The sequence below is a fragment of the Balaenoptera physalus genome (genome assembly GCF_965194825.1).
Source record: "Balaenoptera physalus genome assembly, chromosome: 20".
Classification (NCBI taxonomy): domain Eukaryota; kingdom Metazoa; phylum Chordata; class Mammalia; order Artiodactyla; family Balaenopteridae; genus Balaenoptera; species Balaenoptera physalus.
The window spans coordinates 40,413,498-40,435,724 of record NC_138901.1 but is presented as its reverse complement, the minus strand read 5'-3'; the positions used below and the strand labels follow the sequence as shown (position 1 = coordinate 40,435,724).

The following is a 22,227-nucleotide window of genomic DNA, read 5'->3' as shown; positions in this document are numbered from 1 at the left end:
TGAAAGTGCCGAGTCCTAACCACTGGACTGCCAGGGAATTCCCAGAAATGGATTCTTTCACCCTTAATAACAATACCTTATGTCATTATTTTAAACTCCCAAGGATGGCTATAGTCAAGCCATTTTTTTTTTTGAAAGTTAAAAAAAATTATTTAGAGAGGCTGAAATGATTGTATGCTTATTTGAACAGCTAGGTTGTACAAGAAATGACTTGAAAATTCCCTTTTTGATGTCCTCCAAGAGTTGGGTTCCATTATGTGTCTTGTTCTTTCTTCAGACCTCTAACTTCAGACTAAAGTTAAGCAAAAATATGGCTTACAGTTTTCCTCAAACCATTCTTGGGCCCCAGGGTCAAGCCATTATTTAAAGAGAAAATTAAGAACCAAGACCCAATGGTAGAAAGGTTCTACTTTGCTGTTGTTGAGGGGAATGAGGAAGGGACTGGCAACAATCATTCTAGATTCCCTTCAAAATAACTGGAAACCATAAATGATTTGCCATTGTAAGTCCATTAAGACCTACTTTTTTAGCTGATAGAGAATATATGTCATTACACATTTACATGATGTATAACTTTCAAAGAATTATCTTGGGCTAATGCAGAGATTAATTTTTCAAGGGGCTATGGTGTTTGTTACACGCTTTAGAGAGTTTCTGGTGGTGGGATGGGAGATTCAGTTTTTCATAAGAGACTAGGCACAGGTGAAAATAGAGAAGTTAAAAGTTTTTACAGCAATATATTAACCAAAACTATTATGAACAAATGCCACATGATCTGAAAAAATCTAAAAAATTAACATATTTGAAATCTAGGTATTAAGTGTTACATAATGAATTATTTGTCAGGTCCTGTTAATTTTTTAAATATATTCATCAAAATTTTAGTTTTATTTTCATTTCTCCATGTCTACAAACAATGGCTTAAGGCCACACATGCCTCAGCTTATACAAAGCACTCTTATACTAAAGTTTTCTTAATTAACACGAAAGTTCTTTAAGTTCTTTAGATAAAAGTTGAAATTACAGCTTTCACTCTTAATATACATTTAAGGAAAACAATAACGCCACCTCACGACTTCATCCCTCAAGTTATTTTCAAGCAGCAGACAGAAGTAAGAGTCCATTCTGACATTTAGGATTAATTTAAGGTACACACATGAGAAAGGAATAACTTGCATCACAGTTCAGTGTCTTTTTATAGTTGGCTCAGGAAATAACTTAAATGCCATTTTCTGAAAGCCATTAAATTCAGAGTACCTTGTGCACCTGGCTAAGGACCCTCATCTCAACCCATGGTGGGTGGGTGAAGTTCTCCATCTGCCATTAGGTGCTGATTAAGTTCAAAGTATTAGAGTTACTATTTTCCAGTCAGTGGTTGGATTTAAATATACTTAAACTAAGCCGTAAACAGCCATTTTTTCTAGGTGAGAAAGCCTTAAAGAAGAAAAGAAAAAAGAAAGGAAAACAAAAGCAAGAATAAAATTGATCTCATCTACTTTTCCTTGCTGTAGACCTTCAGCATAGTGGGTAAAAACATTTTTTGTGGATAGTAATATCTTGATATTTATTTTCTTGGCACACACAAACATTTTTCAGATAATATAACTCATGAAGAAACAAATTTCCAACAAGTTATTCTAATGGCAATTTTTGAACTTTTGTTACTGATTTTAATAAAGAAAGAAACAAACAAAACACCTCAGAAAATGCAAACAAAAGAGGAGAAAAAAAGTAAAGAAAAAATTCCACAGAAGTCTAATAAACCCACCCAGAGCTCAAAAGTGGTTTCATGGGAACAATATTTTGCCATGCTTATATACCTAAGTATGTGTTAAGACAAAAACAAGACAAACTTCTTTGCAAAATTCTGTCAAGGGCCCTGACCATTATGCAAACAAAATCTATTATTTTTCTATGGTTTTTAATGCATCTGTGACTCTGTTTGTGGAAATCACTTATCTGATAAGAAATCTGTATTTTCAACTCTCCCCATATTGACTCATTATAAATAAAGGTCTGCATTGTGTTCCCACAAAAAGCCAGAAAATCTACCAAAGGAAGCATCACAATTGGCAGAGGTTGCATAGAGTGGGTGATGTGAGTACTCCAGTTTTTCACAATGCTTAAATTTTCATTTTATGAGCATACACCCATTCCAAAACATTCATCGGTCATTGTTATTCTGTTTTCAAGGGACTCCTTTCAAATTGTTTAACTCTCAAACAAATTGGTTCACCAGATATAAAAAACACACCATTTGATTTACTTTGAATCTCTTCTCCATCACGGACATAGTCATCAATCTAGGACTTGCTATTAAAAGACCTGAAATTTTCCTGTTCATGATTCTGTTTGGATTTTTCCATCCAGATGAGTGATTTTTATTATTATGTGTCATCATAAAACTGGGGCACAGTGCTTAATAACACAGAAGTAACATAAACTTTTAAAAAATTGATTTGTCTTGTTTAGCCCTACTTACACAGGGCCTATATGAAGGTTAAGCAGTTGAAATGACTATGGGAATTAAACAGGTATTAATAAAGTAAATTTTTAATACAGGCTCTGCTTTCTTAACCACTTTTTTTGAAGATCTTAGCATTAATGTGATTGTGTAAGTCATATCATTGGCGTTCCAGAAAACATACTGTCTGACATGGATTCCTAGTAAGGCTATAGGGCAGTAAGCCTTTATCTTTCTTAGGAAAAAAAAGTATGGGCAAAAAAAAAATTTTTTTTAACCTTCGTTTCACTATTTGTGCAGTACTTTGAGGCTGATTTATTTAACATTCCTCTAATGATTAATCAGAACATGGAAATAACATTCTCAGGGTGTGGTTAGTTAAACCACGGAAAGCTTATGAATGTGAGAAAATGTTTTTAGAAGAAGATTCAGGTCAGGGGTAGTATTAAAAGAAAGGGAAAGGAAAGGTTTAATCAAGTCTACTGCTGCTATAATTCAGAAAGCATAATAGAGATCTTTTGAAGTAGACTACTTTTTGATAGCACCAAAAGCAGCTTTTAAGGGCAGAGGAGCCTAGACCAATGGTGTGCAAACATTTTTGATATATGTATATTATTTATGCAAATAGTAAAGTGTACAAATACAAATTAAAATGGATAAAATATGGATGAAATCTTAAAAATTTTTAAGTTGTTACTTTAAATGTCTTGCTAATTATGACGGCTTTCATGCTATCATTAGCAAATATTTCTGATTAATGGGACAGAAAAAACAATAAATTGCAGCATGCCCACTGTAAGCCCCTTTTGTACCATGGAACTCTTACTCTAACCCTAGCCTATTTTTGTAATCCATGATTTGTGATCTTCTGACATGTGGTTTGAGGGAGTGCCAATCAGACTGATGGTAAGCTATATCCTCCATGTACGTATAGCCATATAAATTATATGTACATATACTACCATAATAATGTTATGTACATTACAAAAATACACAAAAAAGAAAATAACAAAGATGAAAATAAATATAAATAGAAGTTCTATTTTAGTCCCACTCCAATGGTGAAAACCACTGGTTTAGACCAGGAAACTAAACTGCAAGGGGTACAGATACTATACCTTGTTCCCAAAAGGTCAAAAATATCTTAAGGCTTAGTTAGCAGACTAACTCAAGGCAAAACTGTTAGGTAACATATTAGAGAAAAGAAAGCTATTTCTACAAAGATCCAGATTAAGTGTCTCTTTTTTGCTCATCCTTCCATCCTTTATAGTGGCTCCTATAGGCCACTATAAAGAGGGCCTTTAAGAACCTGAATAGCCAAATCTCAAGAGACTGAAATCCTGTGCCCACAGTTAAACTTATATTTATGTTTTAAATGAATATCAGGGTCTTTAGAATTTTCTTGATTGGGTGAGGATCATTGTATGTAAATCAATAAGTCATATTTATCCTCCGACTCCAGAGAATTCTATCAATTGAGATTTGTCCTGGGAGCTGAGAAGTAAGTAGAGCCGTAAACAGACTCTTCTAGACTGAAGCTACAGGTTCTTCTGCTAAAGAGATTAAATTTTACAATTAAGGTACTGGTAGGATATATTTTCAGGGATGAAATAAAAGCCCCTCCCTATCCCACCTCCATTACATGCTGATCTGTCTTCTGAACAAAAGAGGCGATGATAGTACGGTAGGTAGACGTTCAGTAATAAGACGGACTAGCAAGTCCCTTTCTTGATAACAGTCTTATAAATAATTCTTTGTTTTCAGAAACGTGCACATGTTGGTCAAACACTGTAGAGTTAAACACCACACCGCCATAACCAACCCCACCCCCGGCCCTGCCCCCACTGGGCAGCGAGGCCAGGATCTAAACAGGCTTAACGGTTAGTACTTTAATGAGTTGTCATTTCCTGTCTGATAAAGATTCTCACAGTATTTAACCACCAGTTTCCCTGGGGCCCCGACCAATACTAGAACTCTATTCATAGTGACTCAGAATGGATCTCAGACTCCTGGCCTGATTCAACAATGATAGATTTCCCTGCAAATGAAAAAAAAAACATCTTTCCTCCTTAGGTAGACTGCTCAGGAGAAGAGGCAGGCAAGGCAGAGGGGAGGTAGTTTATCAAACAATCTTTCTGAAGAAGCCAAAGGCCATCATGCTAACATCCATTAATATTTATAGCCTTTCAGTCCTCAGAGATTAGAGAAAGAAAAAAGAAAAAAAGATACAAATTGATCCCTAATTAATCCATTAACCCAGGAATATGACAAGTAAATGAACTGGTGTTGGCTGCAAATAAACATATTTAACCCAGTAAAAATGGGATCCAGTAATCCTATGTGACTGAAATGAAAGAGTTAAAATCTAGGGCTTTCTCATATATACAAGTTTGAGTTGATAGTCTCTGGCACCATCTAAAATTCGTTGTGATTCAACCTCAGGATTTGGGATTAAAACATCTTGAATTTCATTCACAGCTGTGCCCCTTTCAAATTATTAAAACCTCTTTTGTACTCAAGTTAGTCCATTGTGCGCTAAGTAGAATTATAAACACATGACACCATCAGTTTCCTAGCGGCTGTGTACAAGGAAGACCACTGCTTTATCCAGAAACATCAGGTGTACTGTTTCTACTGCCTCACAGCATATTTCTTTCACAGGCTTCTTTCAAAAAAAGTAACCCTCAACTGCACTTGCTTTTCTTTTTTTTAAAATTTATTTGTTTATTTTTGGCTGCATTGGGTTTTCATTGCTGTGCGCAGGCTTTCTCTAGTTGCGGTGAGCTGGGGCTACTCTGCGGTGCGCGGGCATCTCATTGCGTGGCTTCTCTTGTTGTGGAGCATGGGCTCTAGGTGCACGGGCTTCAGTAGTTGTGGCTCACAGGCTCTAGAGTGCAGGCTCAGTAGTTGTGGCACATGGGCTTAGTTGCTCCACGGCATGTGGGATCTTCCCAGACCAGGGCTCGAATCACGTCCCCTGCATTGGCAGGCGGATTCTTAACCATTGTGCCACCAGGGAAGCCCTGCACTTGCTTTTGAACATTTGGAATTGTTTTCTATAAGAATTAGGATGAAGGTAAGACCTCCTTACAAATAGCACATACTCTTTGAAATACACTACCATTAAAGGGAAGCTTTTGAAAACAAAACCTCATTTCAGAATTTTGAGTTGAGCAATAGACGCCAAACAGGCATTTATGTTAATGAATGAGGGCAGAGCTAAAGAAGTGGTCTATAAGAACCAAGTAAAAGTGATTGGCTGCCAAAACAAAACCCTGTTAAAAATCAACTGATTTCAGTTACAGAAAATGACAGACTGATGGCAGCTTTATATGGTGACAAATCAATCTGCGGCTGGCTGGATGACCCACTGAGTTCTAAGAAAGAAAGAAATCAGCAACAGGGACCCACAGGCCCAAAGGTCAAGAATAAAGAATAGTTTGTGGAATTTCAAATTTAAGGTGAAATAGCACGGAAGCTCACTGGCCTTTATATCATTCAGAATGGCTTGATTGTGGGTCAAAAAAGTGACAGTATTGAAAAGGAATTTAAACTCATCAAGAAAAATCTAGTTACTCCAACCCTTAGGCAGAAACTCGCTAAATGCAGTAGATAACCTTAAAAACAAAAGCCAGGATCTCTGCCCTCAAAGAACTTAATCTAGAAGGGTGATGAGAGGGAGAGGAAAAAAAAATGCATTTAAACCTACGGTACAAAACCCAGTAGGTTTCTCAAACACCGGTAGTAACTAGTTTCAGCTGTGCCAGGTCAATACAAGTGTGAACAAGGAGAGTAGACAGAAAGAACTCATGCTGACTCCCTATCACATTCACGAGGCAGCCATTTGAAACTAGCACTCTCGTCCAAATCTCCAACTTCAAGATTACCTCACTGACTTCTATAGCACTCTCTCAATGTCCCTCTTTTCCACCTCAAAAGATCTTGAAATTTTCATTCCAGTTTTTAAAAAATCAATTAATTAATTAATTAATTTTGGCTGCGTTGGGTCTTCGTTGCTGCACGCGGGCTTTCTTTAGTTGCAGCGAGCAGGGGTTACTCTTCATTGCAGTGCGCGGGCTTCTCATTGCAGTGGCTTCTCTTGTACAGGGTCTAGGCGCACGGGCTTCAGTAGCTGTGGCACGCGGGCTCTAGAGCGCAGGCTCAGTAGTTGTGGGCATGGCGTTAGTTGCTCCAAGGCATGTGGGATCTTCCCGGACCAGGGCTTGAACCCGTGTCTCCTGCATTGGCAGGCGGATTCTTAACCACTGTGCCACCAGGGAAGTCCCTTCATTCCAGTTTTGAAGGAAGAAGTGGTTAAGGAGAATAAATCAAACCACTCAGGCTTTTGATCCTATCTCCTTACAGCTCTTACCATTTATATGAATTTAAATATGTTTCAGTTTCCCCATGAAGACAGTGATAGTAAGTACCTTATAGGTTTTATTATGCATATTCATAAAAACAAATGTAAAGCATCTGGCACACTGAGTGCTTACTAAATGTTATATCCAACCCACGTCCTTCCTTTTCTTCATTTGTATTTTCCATCTCTAGCTTTTAACCAGAGTATTTCCCTCAGCCTAAAATACACAGAGGTCTCTCCTAATAATGAATAAATGAATTCAATTAGTCAACAAATATTTATAGAACACTTAAAATGCGTCAGGTATGACCTTGGCCTGACTTTTTCTTTACCCACTATGTAGGTTAATATAATTGGGTTTTAGTTTTCATCATTCTACAGAAATGCTCTAATTATGGTTAATAGTAACTTCCTAATACAATGTCCATTTCTCACCTTACAGTATAACTCCAGAGTTCTTGCTTTAACCTTTAACTATTCTGCCTCCCAATATCTATAAGAAAAATACAAAGGAGTTAAGAGTCAAAAAAGAAGATAAGCTACAGGAAGAGGACATGAAAAAGAAGGAGTTTTCTACCTGAGTACAGAAGATTATATTAAAATCATCATGTACAACTGATTCTCAGCAGCTGGGGTCTTAAAACCTCTGTAACCTCCTCCGATTAATACAGTTATTTGTGTTCCACACTTCCATAACTTTTTCTGATTATTTTACAATGATCAAAAAAAGTCAAAGAGAATCAAATACATAAACCAGATTTGTGTATTTTAAAATGAAAGGGTAGGGACTTCCCTGGTGGTGCAGTAGTTAAGAATCCACCTGCCAATGCAGGGGACATGGGTTCGAGCCCTGGTCCGGGAAGATCCCACATGCTGCGGAGAAACTGAGCCCATGCGCCACAACTACTGAGCCTGTGCTCTGGACCCCGTGAGCCACAACTACAGAGACCACGTGCCACAACCACCGAAGCCCGCGCGCCTAAAGCCTGTGCTCTGCAACAAGAGAAGCCACTGCAATTAGAAGCCCGCGCACTGCAACAAAGAGTAGCCCCCTCTCGCCGCAACTAGAGAAAGCCCGTGCGCAGCAACGAAGACCCAACACAGCCCAAAAAAAAAAAATAATAATAATAATAAAATAAAATGAAAGGATAGATTTTCTTTCTGTAGAAGAAAAAGTCCAGACCAATATAGCTCATTCTGACCACTTACAGAGTGAGGTACAAGAAACAACATTAAGATTCAAGCACTTAATTACTCACTGGTTAAAATGATCTCTCTTGCCACAGGCAAGTCCGACTCTTGAGGTCAAACGTCAAGTTAACTTAGAAATAGGAGACAGCAAAGAAGAGCATGGAACATTCTGTATCTGGTAAAAAGTCCCTGCTCCAGCCAACCCCATCCCCCGAGTTCAATGACTGAGTTATGGAAATTTTCTTGTGTGGTAAAACTGGGGACTCTGTCTTCCAATAAGACTCTGGCAACCTGACAATGAGCCAATGTTCTGCATATGGTTTGTTACGAGTCATATGCTTAATGTTATTTTCTGGGAATTCTCATCCTCTATTTGGTGAGAATATCAGAACATGTCATTTTAATCATGATTTTAAAGTTAGACTTGGTCATGCTCTTTAAGAAATATGTCCAGGTCTCTCTCATTGGAGAAAATCTAAAATTAAATAAAAATAAGTCTAAAATCTTAAAAAAAAGAAAGGAAGAAAGAAAGGAAGAAAGACTGCAACAAATGTAATGCCTTTGAAGCTCTAAAGTTCCCTGGTTCTTTGGTTCTGTCCTCTGACTTACTTCAGCTTAGGATATCAGAGTGAAAAACTCCATTACATGCCTAATCTTTTTTCAGAACCTTTTCTCTGTCCTCTTGCCAAACACACCATAAACCAAAAGGCTTTTTCAAGGCTATTATCTGTTCTAACCTTTCAGAATATGTAACTGATTCATTACATCTATTCAGATTTTCATATATAACTAGACAAACCCTTTGATTTAGGAATAGGTAATAGGGATACCTTCCCCTAAACCCAGTGATACTAATGATTACTTTCCAGAACTGTCCAAGAAATAAATCTACAAATAATTATTTCTGGTCAAGGGAGGGGAATTATTTACTCTTAAAATTACAATATATTTTGGAGGTAGGGCTTATATTCTCTCTGGGACCTTAGGACTGTCATACCATGATATACTATACTAAAAATACCACAGTCCAAAGGCACACTTATGTAGCTGGGCCATTCCATAGTAACACTGAGACTAGAAGCTGTCTGGGGAAAGGGATATTTCTTTCAGTCATCAGTATAGCATTCAAACCTGTATAAAACTGATCCTAAACCTCACCACCAGAGATGTAATGGTCAACACTAAATAATTCTTTCCCTGACACCTGGGGAGGTGAGTAGCCTGACATGGCAGGCCACAGGCACACCTGCCTAGACAAAATTTGACCCTAGACAAAACTAAGTTAACTTATCACAATAAAGGGTTATCTTGCTTATGTCCAGTCTCTTTTTTTTTTTTCTTTCTTTTTTTCCAGTCTCTTTTTTATTCACCTTTTCCCTCTTCTGTGTTGTCCCTTTTATCATATTCTAGGTTCCACTATGTGCTCATCTATCTTGCATTAAGAAATGCTCACAGAAGCATTGTTCAAAACAGCAAAAAAAGGGACTTCCCTGGTGGCGCAGTGGTTAAGAATCCGCCTGCTAATGCAGCGGACACGGGTTTGAGCCCTGGTCTGGGAAGATCCCACATGCCGCAGAGCAACTAAGCCCGTGCGCCACAACTACCGAGCCTGCGCTCTAGAGCTGGTGAGCCACAACTACTGACCCCATGTGCCACAACTACTGAGCCTGCACTCTAGAGCCCGTGCTCTGAAACAAGAGAAGCCACCACAATGAGAGGCCCGCGCACCACAACGAAGACCCAATGCAGCCAAAAATAAATAAATAAAATAAACAATTAGAAAAACAAGGAAGTAAACAGTAATAACAATTGTATGTAAAGTGCTCACTATGTTTAATAAATAGTACCTTCAAGAATTATTTGTATAATCTTTGATGAAAAACTTTGTCCTGATAAAAGGTGTTTTACTGATCAGAGAGTAAAGAAATGGGTACTTCCTTTAAGAAGTAGGCCTTCCCTCAATCTTCTCTGAGAGCATACAAAGTAGTCACCTAGCATGCTACCTTTCCATTCACAGTCAGTAGAAACTTTGGAAAATGAGATGAGAACACAGGCAACATAAAAATTGAGAGGAAAGGCATTTAAAAAATCCACATGCCTTAGAATTTTAAATCACTTGATATGAGTACATTTCAACTAAACTGTAAGATATTTTGAGACAGGACATTTTACATTTTGACTGGAAGTTGGAAAGATTACCAGTGGCCTCCTGAACTGGGGAAGAAATGCTACTTAAAGAAAATATATTATTTGAGAGAACAGCAGCTAAAAGTGGATACAGAGAGGAAATAAATAACTGGCCTGTGGCAGAGTTTATATTCAAACCTAGATTGGTTTTGTCTAAAGCCTGTGTGTTCTTTTCATATTTCACTCCATAGCTGTCCTTACTCTTGGGATTCATTTTTTCATTCTTCCTTGCCTTATTATCTCATAATTTTATTTTACACTTGAACTGTTGCTGACTTTTTCTTGGTCTTTTGATTTTTACTCTACCATGGCAATTCATCACCCTCTTAATTGTGGGCACATAGTTTTAAACATCCTTCAAAAGGATTCCAGGACTTCCCTGGTGGCGCAGTGGTAGAATCCGCCTGCCAATGCAGGGGACACGGGTTTGATCCCTGGCCTGGGAAGATCCCATATGCCGCGGAGCAACTAAGCCCGTGTGCCACAACTACTGAGCCTGTGCTCTAGGGCCTGCATACCACGACTACTGAGCCCATGTGCTGCAACTACTGAAGCCTGCGTGCATAGAGCCCGTGCTCCGCAACAAGGGAAGCCACTGCAATGAGAAGCCCGTGCACCGCAACGAAGAGTAGCCCCCACTTGCTGCAACTAGAGAAAGCCCGCGTGCAGCAACAAGACCCAACACAGCCCCCCGCAAAAAAAGGCTGTATTCCAAACTTTCTAGTTTAGTTTGATGATTTGCCATATATATAAATAAATAAATAAATAAATAAATAAATAAATAAATAAATATATATATATATATATATATATATATATATACACACACACACACACACACACACACACACCATTTATATCAGTAGTTTTAACAGTGTGAAAAGGGAGAACTAACAATCACAGGAGAATGTTTCTATAGCAAATTACATGTAGTATTTTCAGTTCAACTCAACAATGAGTCTAGGGAATCAGTTTGACTGTTCTCCTTCCTTTTTCTGAAATAAATTGCTAAGCTATTTATTATGATATAAAAGAACAAATTTAGGTCTTCTAAAAATTCATCCTTCTGGTTTAACTTAATTTTCAGTCTAGGTTTGGTGATACTATTTATTATCATTTATTATCATCTGAACACTTGTATAGCATTTCCTACTTCAAAATGTAGGAAAACAAACCATGTCAAGCTCAATTAGAGAATCTGATTAAAAGATAATTTTATTACAGACAAAGATGAAAAAGATACTCATTAGCATGTGGTAATAAAGAATTATTATTACAGCTAAGTCTAATTATTTATACTGCTTAATAGTTTATCTAGAAAAGAAGTTGATGGGTAATCCCTGTAGACAGTACTGGGGAAAAGATGAAGATATCAGGACATTGCAACATTTGTCTCTTGCAAACAGTTTATAAAATATGACACACGCAAAACAAAACCAAACCAGCACCCATTCCAGTAGGCCTTGAATATCTTAGAATAACTTTATGCAAAACCATCTTTAAGAAGAATCACTGGAATTTTTTTTTTTTGAGGGGCTGTGCTAGAGGAGATAGTTAAGGGGAGGGACTACTGATTTTTTAAAAAATTAATTAATTAATTTTTGGCTGCATTGGGTCTTCATTGCTGCGTACGGGCCCTCTCTAGGTGCGGTGAGTGGGGGCCACTCTTCGTTATGGTGCGTGGGCCTCTCACTGCGGTGGCCTCTCCTGTTGCAGAGTATGGGCTCTAGGCACGTGGGCTTCAGTAGCTGTGGCACATGGGCTTAGCTGCTCCACGGCATGTGGGATCTTCCCGGACCAGGGCTCGAACCCGTGTCCCCTGCATTGGCAGGAAGACTCTCAACCACTGCGCCACCAGGGAAGCCCAGGACTACTGATTTTGAAAAACATAAGGAATAAGAAATTCTAACTTTAATACATTGGCCTAAGCTTACAGATACGTTTACTGCTATTTACTGTAGGTAATTAATATAATTTATTAGGAACTCCAAAGGCTGGGGAAACAGAAGAATCTGGGCTCTACAAATAATTTGCTGATTCTTACTGACCAGATCTTTATTTGGGCACCACCTGTTCATTTATTCACCAGATATTTATCAAGCACCTGCTATGCGTCAATCAAGATGCCAGATGCTATGGACACAACAGCGAACAAAAATAGGCATGGCCTCTGCCATTAAGAAGTTTACAGGTTAGTTGTAAAAGGACAGTAATCATACACCCTCAAACATGAATGTAAAAATACAACTGTCAGTGCATGTAGTACATACTGCTGAGAAAAGAGGTCCCTAGGAAAGAGGGTAATTGTGACCTAGTCAGGGAAGGTGTTTTTGTGAATATAGTAGCTGAAATCTAAAGGACATTATCTAGGCCAGTGGTTCTCAATGGGATTGGTGGTGATAGTGGCGGTTTACTTGCCATGGAACATTTGGCGATGTTTTTTTTTGGGGGGGGACATTTTTGATTGTCACAACTGGGAGACACTACTGGCATCTAGTGAGTAGAGGAAAAGGACGCAGCTAAATACCTTACAGTGCACAGGACAGTCCCCCACAACAAAGACATCTTATCTGGCCTAAAATGTCAATAGTGCCAAGGTTGAGAAACCCTGAACAGGGCAACGGGAAAAGCCTGAGCAAAGACCAATGGTGAGAGACTCAAGGAGAGAAAACTATAGGGGATAGCTCATTCAAGGCTATAGAGACCCAGTAAGGAGTTTTAGCTTTATCTTAAGAATGAAGGAGAAAACAAGCGAAGGGTTTCAAGAAGTGGAGGAACTGGGGAGTGAGGACAGTGGTGGCGACAGGCTCAGATATGATTTTTAAAAGGTTACTAACTGCAGTATGATGAACTGATTGGAAGGAAATGAAACTGGATGTGGGTGTTTGAGATAGGTAGCTAACTAATATAACTTCTTAGAAGCTCCAAAGGCTGGGGAAACAAAAGGTGGTAGTGGTGAGGATGTAGAAGTAGCTGGAAAACTTCCTTCTATAAATGTTCAGTATGGAAAAAGGAGAAAAAGAATGTAGGATGCTGCGTGCAAAGTCATTCCTACAATGTGTGGGTCTGTGTGGTTTGTGTGGTAGTCCTACATGTCCCTCAGAATTCTCTCAAGGTGGCACAATAATCTCTAGGAACGGATGAAATGTCTTCTTATTTTAAAAAAAGGGACAAGAATATTCCCTCTTTCTTTTCGAATGTGATATATGGTGACTTATAAACCACTTTTTTGGTAAGAATTCAGGCAACAAAAAACTGGAGTAATTAAAATTGAATTTACAAGCCATAATCCATATTTCTAATCAGAAGCTTAGGAAGTAATAAAATCAACAGCTGGCTCCACTGAGTATATTCTCAAGAATATGTTTTTCCTCAATTATTACATTAATACCTAAGTAGAAAATATTAAAAACTATTTTATCATAGAATATATCATACATAGAAAAGAGTAAGTATAATATGTAGTGCATGGTTCAAAGAATAATAAAACTAATACTCATGAACTCACTACCAAGTGGCAGTTTTTTAATAGTGAAAATTTTCATAAAGGTCTTGTTTTATAAATGGCTTTTAAAATAAAGATTTGTGTTAAAACTACGTAAAGTGCATTCCAACTTAACACTTTTCCACCATAGGGCAGTTATGCTATTAAATGAAAAGAAAACCTCTCACCTGTAAACATCGAATAAAAAATCATATATTGAAAAAAAAAAGGGTTCATTTAATATCCGGTAGGATTCACATTCCAGTTGACATTAATTTGATTAACTAAACAGGTCTTTCTTTACTGTTTTATCAAAGTAAACTCCAAAAACTTTGTGACACTGTCATTTAAAGTGTATGTTAAAACTGGTCTTACTTCTTTAAACACAAAAATAAATGCTTTGGATAGTTTAGCCTTTTAAAATGGCCTAATTTTTCTCTAGTGAAGTAATAGATTCATAACACATATTTTGGTAATATCTTATCATGCCTTATTTAATGGAATATTAATATTTTATGTAAGATTTATATATAAATGAAATACAACTGTGTATCTGGCATCCAATTTTGGCTAAAAGTCATAGCATTGTATCAAAGCACCATTAAACTCTAACTATATACACATGTCTTTTACATAAAGAGAATTTCATACTTCTTTGGAGGGGCAAGTCTCAAACTGCAAAGCTTCTTTTAAATCAAGAATTATATGACTTGATACATGTTTGGTTTAAAATCAAACAAGGATAATCTGAGCTTCATCCTTCCCTGCTGTAGGGAACGAGGTTCATCTTCAATTTAAATAATAACAGGGCAAAAGATTTTTCCTTCTCAAAAAATAAAGAGCTATCACAAAAATTCTATACCAATAAAGTCTTTTTTATACATTTCCTCCCATTCAAACCATGATGATATTAATATTAGTCCTTAAAGAATTACTCACCCAATGAAAGCCACCATCTGCTCCACTATGTGTTTGCTGAATGTTATGATAACGAAGATTTTCTGTAAAGAAAATGCCAGTTAAAATAAATATTTCTCATCCAAAAAAAAAATATATATATATAAATTCACAATTCTGATAATAGTCTAAAAAGGTGACCATGCTGCTGCTAATTGCAATTTAAAAAAATTTTAAGAAACAAAACAAAACACCATTTGACAAATGCTATGTACTTTGTATTTTAAAGATGTTTTTCCTTAAGCACAGTTCTAGTCTTGCCAGGATACGTGACCATGTCTGAGGGAGAAATGTGAGTCATGAAACCCAAGGCTGGGTGGATGTTCCACATGTTCTATGTGTTTTATTTTATTTTATTTATTTATTTTTGCCTGTGTTGGGTCTTCATTGCTGCGCGTGGGCTTTCTCTAGTTGCAGAGAACGGAGGCTACTCTTCGTTGCGGTGCGCGGGCTTCTCATTGTGGTGGCTTCTCTTGTTGCAGAGCACAGTCTCCTGGCATGCGGGCTTCAGCAGTTGTGGCATGTGGGCTCAGTAATTGTGGTTCATGGGCTTAGCTGCTCCGCGGCATGTGGGATCTTCCTGGACCAGGGCTTGAACCCGTGTCCCCTGCATTGGCAGGCGGATTCTTAACCACTGCGCCACCAGGGAAGCCTGTTCTATGTGTTTTAGAATGGTGTATACAACTAAAGTCATGGGTTCCCATATAGCCTCCACCACTGAAATTAAAGCTGATCAGCCTGATGATAGGTGTCTGGGCTAAATCTAATCAAGAGGATCTTTGAAAAGACTATGTCCTTCCTGGAAAGTTCTTATAAAAGTATCATGAAAGTTCCATTCTCAGATCCTGAATGAGACTGGAATTTCAGGCTTAGGGTACAAGCAAAGGCATCAACAAGTTTTGGGGGATCTTTATCAGACCTGGGTCATTGTCAATTTGGTATTACTGAGGTATTCTTCATTAATTAAAGATGTTGATACTTAACTTACAAGTAAAGATGTCTTTAGGCTAACAGGTAGCAAATATTTTCAACTCAACAAATGTTACGAAAAGTACTTACTATGGATAATATAAGCATTATTAAGGGCTTTCAGGGAACACAAAGATGGGAAGAATACTTCTTCAATACCCTGAAGAAATTAAAAAATTTTTCTATACATAGTAGAAAGATGGTTAAGTACAAAAGATATACATATAAACTGTAAATGTCATTAGCAGTGAAAACAATGTGTTACAGAAGTTGAGAGAAAGAAAAGGTCACATAAGTACAATTAATTAGAGATTCAAGAAGGTGATATTAAGGTTTAGCTTTAAAGGACTGATAATAATTCTCTGAATAAATATGAGTAATTCTAGATTCTCTCTCCTAGTTCCTGATAACAAACTCTCCAGTGCTTTGTTACTGTTGTTAAATAGTAACTATAGCCTATGTAACCAAATGGGAGGGAAGAGAAATAAAATAAATAACAATAGCCTTCTTTTTAGCCATCCATTATGAATCTCAAGAAAGTGGCTAATTCAGACTAAAGCTCATTATTTCAGGTAGAAGACTAATAAGGCAATGATATTTTCTTAATGTCCTACAGTTAACAAAGACACTGGCAGCTGCACAGCTGGATATGTGTGAGGAAATAAGACTAAAAAAAATAAGTTCACGGTCCTTTTTGGTGTTTGTTTATGTATCTATTAATGTGAAAAAGGTATTTACCTATCTCGTGAAAAAAGTAAGCACATATAGATATCAAACAATTACAAGATGGATGATGATTTATCAACAATCCTACACAAATGGTGTTTGAAGATTATGAAGCTAATAAGACAATTACAAGAGATCATTTAGGGAGAAAAGCATTAATATATGGGGACTCTTCTAGTATCCATACTAAAAGCCAGTTAATTGGAGCTATAAATCTTTTACTAAGAAACAGAGCTAATGGTTTGCCTCTCAGTGATTTCACCACCATGTGTTCCCTACCATCATTTCCTAACATTCTAAATAAGCCAATGCCCAGATAATTGCACAATTTTGTTTCTTGAAAACAAAACAAGACTTTCTTCTTATATATAACAGCTTGAAAATTCACTGGGCTGGGCAAGACATTTAAGAACATATGTCTCAGAATCATTCAGGCTTGAGGTCTGGGTGGGGATTCTACCAAATAAACAAAAGGCACAGATCCCCAAAGAGCCCACTCAACCATGTCAACCATGTGCACAGAGAAAATAAGGGTAGAGTAGGAATAATTAAAAAAAAGAAAGATATGGGGGTAGGGAACTAATGGTGCCAGAATGAACAAAGAAGAAACTATATATCTATAAAAGAAGGGTCCTCCAATGGAAAGAAGTATCTTAGACTGATTCATATATTAAATATTTACTGAGTGCTAACTACATGCCAGATGCTATTCTAGGCACTAGAATACCTTAGGGAGCCAAGAAACAAAAACCTCTGCCCTCATGGAGCTTATATTTCTGTACACGTGTGTGTGGCGGTAGGGGGAAAGTTGAAAGGCATAAATAATACACATGATAAGTAAATTATATGGTACATGAAATATTATATGAGTATGTTGACTCCTTATTTTCTTCATCATTTAGGAGAAAGGAAATATTTCTAAGGGAACTTCTACAGGCTGAGGAATTGGAACTTGTCCAGTAGAAAGAGAAATCCTTAATTAACATTATTAGGTGGGCTGATTTCAAACTTTTAGGGGAGGTTTAACAGCACGATTTTGGTTTGAATTCTAGTCCCTCCCATCTATGAAATGGGGATAATAACCACCTCACAGGATTGTTCTGAGATAACCAATGCAAACTGCCTGGCACAGGTCCTGATAAACAGCAGGTATTAAACAATTCAGTTTTCGTGATCATATAAATACAGTTAAGAAGGCATTGCAAAAGAGTGGAAAGAACACTGAACTTGAAGCTGACTCAGGTTCAAATTCCAGCTGTTAACTTATTCTTTTAGGCAACTATTACCTATTTCCCTCTCTAAGTTTGATAATTACAAAATGGGAGTACTAATTTCTCTATCCCAGGATTATAAGAATTAAATCGGATGGCATACACTAAGTACTTTAAAGTGTGAAGTACTATATTAAAACATTAAGCATTATTATGATAACTTGAAAAATTCTACTGAGAATGTTAAAAAAATATACGATTTTTGAATATGCTATAATGAAAGGTCTGATAAGTTACATACCCTATAACTATAGGGTACTTTTAGCATAATATATTTTACTGTATTTTATAGAAAGTTAGTACATAAAGCAGGATACATTAAGTTTATGGATTCCTAGAGAAGTTGCTGTTATAAAGGGAATTAAAATAATCTGTTATTGTTCCTTAAGTATTAATACTTTCAAAGGACTTCAAAAAGCTAAATGATTTTATCATTTGAAAAACCCTATTATAGTAATTTAAATCTTTCCCAAAGTAACTAGCATCAGTATTTAAAAACCCATAGTCATTGAACAATACACTTAATGTAAGTAGGAGAAATTATATTCCTTGAAGGAGGAAAAATAAAGCCTTGAAATTCTGAGTGATTAGCATGGCCAGAGAGTAGATGACAAGCTCAATAAACTCATCCTAAATGCCAAAGTCTAATATGACAAACTGGGCAGGTAGAAGCAGCTGAAGTTTTCCTTTTTCATTCTTCTCTTCTAAGAACTGGAGGTAGAGAGGTGGTAAGCAGAAACTTGGGGGATAGACGTGCTTTTAATTATTAAGGAATCAGACGAGGGCATAGACATTACTCACTGTTCTTGACCTTCCTTTGGTGAATGCTTCCTTCTTGCAAACCTCATTAATGAAGACATTCTTTCCACGTTAATTTTATTTTATTCTAGTAAGATTTGCCTTTTATACCACACGTATCGATTCGTATCACAGTCCTAGAAGCATATATCCATTTCCTCTCATTTAAGTTATTGGCCTCTTTTCTCTCCTCTATTTACACACACACACACACACAGCCCTATCCTAAAGATTTTGTTAAGAGTGTCTTTGAAGACTAACAGATTCTCACATCTCTAACCAAAACCCACATCTCTTCGTCTCCTCAGGGCCCCCTTTCTTCCACATTGTCCACATTAACATCTGGCTGGTATTTTGTAAAGGATATTTGTGCCTTGAGAGGAAGTGTTATATATAGAATGTGTGAAAGAAAAGTAGAATTAATGAAAGGGAATACTTCCTCAGCCTATGGTCAGTAAAGATAAAACATCTTTGGACTACGTATGTTAATATGGTGTGCATTTTCCTATACAGGAACACTATTTTTGTTTGGTAAAATTCTTGGATAAACAGTTTCACAAGGCAAAAGTGAAATAAAGAAAGAGAGAAAGGAAGGGAGGGAGGAAAAAAGAAGGAAAGAAATAAAACAAGGAAAAAAATAATAAAGGGGAACAACTTTCCAACAGGAGTAGGGAAAACCTGCCCGAAATCCACTAACTTCCAAACGATGTTCCGTGGCTGAATACCTAAGCATGCTACCAACCAAGAAGCAGAACCAAAATCTTGACAATTTGCCTTGGAGAGAGCAAGGGGAATATGTTTTCAGTGTCTTTTAAGGGGTTCATCATCATTAAACAGGGAGTCAAAGGGTATAATTACCTGGATATGCATTTTAATTATTGCTTTTCCAATCAGGGTTGCACCAAAGAAAGTCCAAAAAGGTACAAGAAAGTGTCCACATGTTATTCCAGCCAGATCAAACAGAGGATTTGGAATCTATTTAAAAAAAGAAAAAATTAAAATGGAACGTCCATATATAATCCAAAAAACAGTTTAATTTTACCACCTATAGGTGTGTGGAATTATGTGTTAAGCCTTGTCTACCACTGGAAAGAGAGGTATGTGTTCCCTGATCAGTACTAGACTGTCTGGATAGTTAGACAAGTATTCTAATGTCTCTATAAGTTGTGTCACATATTCATCCCAGGCGATTGCTTAATTTGTTCAAAGCAAACACAGCTGTCCTTTTGCCTGCATTACTTATGACTAATGCCCCGTAAATATACTTTTTTCCATCACATTAAAACTGGATAAAGCCAATGGATCAACAGGAACTTAATCCCATTCAGTAGATACTTGACCATTTGGTAGCTGTTTTATAAGGTGAGGTATAAATGAAGAAAAAGATTGTCTAGAAAGTACTCACATCTACAGAAAACATTCTTGTAAATTCACAAATACATTTATAGGTGGCCGTGCTTTCATTTCTCAACATAAAGTAAAATACAAATAATGAATTTTTTTTTATCTATGACAGCCCAAGGCCATGGGGTCATGCGATTCATTCTAGGAAGAAAATCAAGGGTGGAAATACAAGAGCACAGATTCAGATGTTGTGAATACTCAGTCCCAGACAAAGAAGTGATTCACAACAAATACCTTTTCTGAACATTCCCACATTTCAAGAATGCTAATAGATAATTTCATGTAAAAATGCAAAGAAACCACAAGCTCTTTTTGAGCACTTCATCCATTTTTCTCCCACAGAGGTACTCTTGTCCTTGTGTCTGTTGGTGGAACCATTTATAAGCTAATTAATTTATATAATTTTGTGTTTGGACTTTCAAATAAAAGCCCAGTTGTTTAAAAGATATTTGTCACAAATGTTCTTTCAAAAACAATGCCATAACTAAATCAGAATTCAAGTATTCTTCTGTTAATAACACTCAGATTCAATAGCTCAATTTTATTTTTCTTATCCAAATTCAAATGCTTTACACAATTTCATCTGTCTTACAACCATTTAATGACAATGTCACTTCCACATCCTTACAATTGTCATTTCTTATATTTTCTCATATGACTCTCACAACTCCATGAATTAAAATTTTAATTGTTTTCCTTTATTATCAGGCTCCACAGCATATTGAAATGGAAATTAAAGTATACAAGATATGTAATCAGAGTAGATAAAAATTAGAAGTTTTACGTTGGATACTCTCAGAAGAGCATAATCAATGAATTTGTTACATATGCATGTTACTTATCCTTTTTTTCAATTGTTAACTAAATACACAGAAAGGAAGATTAGAATTAAAAGAACTATTAAGTAGCTTTTAGATTTTCCCTCAATTACGAGTTTTATCTTATAATTTAAATGTTAACAACAAAATAACTAATTAATAAATAAACTTCTGGGCTTCTCTGGTGGTACAGTGGTTAAGAATCCGCCTGCCAATGCAGGGGACACGGGTTCAAGCCCTGGTCCGGGAAGATCCCACGTGCTGCAGAGCAACTAAGCCCGTGTGCCACAACTACTGAGCCTGAGCTCTAGAGCCAGCGAGCCAGAACTACTGAGCCCGCGTGCCACAACTACTGAAGCTCACGTGCCTAGAGCCCATGCTCCACAACAAGAGAAACCACCACAATGAGAAGCCCACGCACCACAAGGAAGAGTAGCCCCCACTTGCCTCAACTAGGGAAAGCCTGTACGCAGCAACAAAGACCCAACGCAGCCAAATATAAATAAAATAAATAAATAAATTTATAAAAAAACAAAAACAAACTTCTTCCTACCTTACCCTCTACTTACCTTCTTACCTTAAATCAAGTACACATACTTTTAGTACTTTAATATAAGTATTAACAATTTCCTAGTAAAAAGTTCTTAGAGGGTCAAATTGATCTATTAATTTATGTTGGCTATTGACTATTCCTAGTCAAATATAAAGAAGATTGGCTAGTATAGAAAGTGGAATTTTAGCAGGGAAGACACAGGCATAGATGAGTGCCAAAGAATAAATATTTTTTGCTTTAATAAATCAAAGGTTCTTGTATTTTCCCCAGGAATAATGAAAGCTAACTTTTATTGAATTGTTAGGTACGTTTCTAAGGTTTCTACATCATCAACTCACTTAATTCCCAAAACAATGCTATATGATATTACATCCATTTTATAGATAAGAAAAGTGAGACAGACAGATTAAGCAATTTGTCCAGCATTAATGGCAGCAGAGCATGATTTTAGAATTTCAACCCAGGCAACATGGCTCTCACACTGTTCTCTTAGCTTCTAAACTATGGACATTATCATTCTTCAGGCCTCTCAGCTTAATCCTATTCTGCTGGGCTTCCACAGCACCTTTTACTTATTATTGTATTTAAACTGTCTCCCTCACTAGACTTCAGGATCCTTGAGGTAAGGGAATACAGCTTTCACTTCTTCATCCAAGCGCTCAGGGGTTGATACAAAGCTGATGAATAACAATAAAAAATGGTTGAGCTCTTAGTTCGCCTTCCAGGCACTTGTGTTGGTTCATATATATTATCTTAAATCCTCACATCAACCTTTGTAATGAGTGTCTTACTGCCTCATTAAAAAAAAAAAAAAAATTATTTATTTAGGCTGCACTGGGTCTTAGTTGTGGCACGTGGGATCTTCGTTGCGGCATGCGGGATCTTTAGTTGCGGCATACATATGGGATCTAGTTCCCTGACCAGGGATTGAACCTGGGCCCCCTGCATTAGGAGTGCGGAGTCTTACCCACTGGACCACCAGGGAAGTCTCTATTGCCCCATTTTAAACATTAGAAAACTAGGGCTCAAGGAGAGTAAATTG

The 22,227-nt window shown here is 37.0% G+C and overlaps 1 protein-coding gene across 4 annotated transcripts in view; it reads right to left on the bottom strand.

Moving 5' to 3' along the window:
* The window catches only part of VMP1 (vacuole membrane protein 1), a 141,931-nt gene that overhangs the window by 19,606 nt on the left and 100,098 nt on the right, over positions 1-22,227 (bottom strand). For all 4 annotated transcript variants that reach the window (XM_082440090.1, XM_082440091.1, XM_082440088.1 and 1 more), the window contains 2 exons: positions 19,269-19,385; positions 14,629-14,690 (listed from right to left, as the gene is read on the bottom strand). In XM_082440090.1, coding sequence (XP_082296216.1) covers positions 14,629-14,690; positions 19,269-19,385 — 179 coding nt within the window. The remainder of the gene's footprint in view (positions 1-14,628; positions 14,691-19,268; positions 19,386-22,227) is intronic.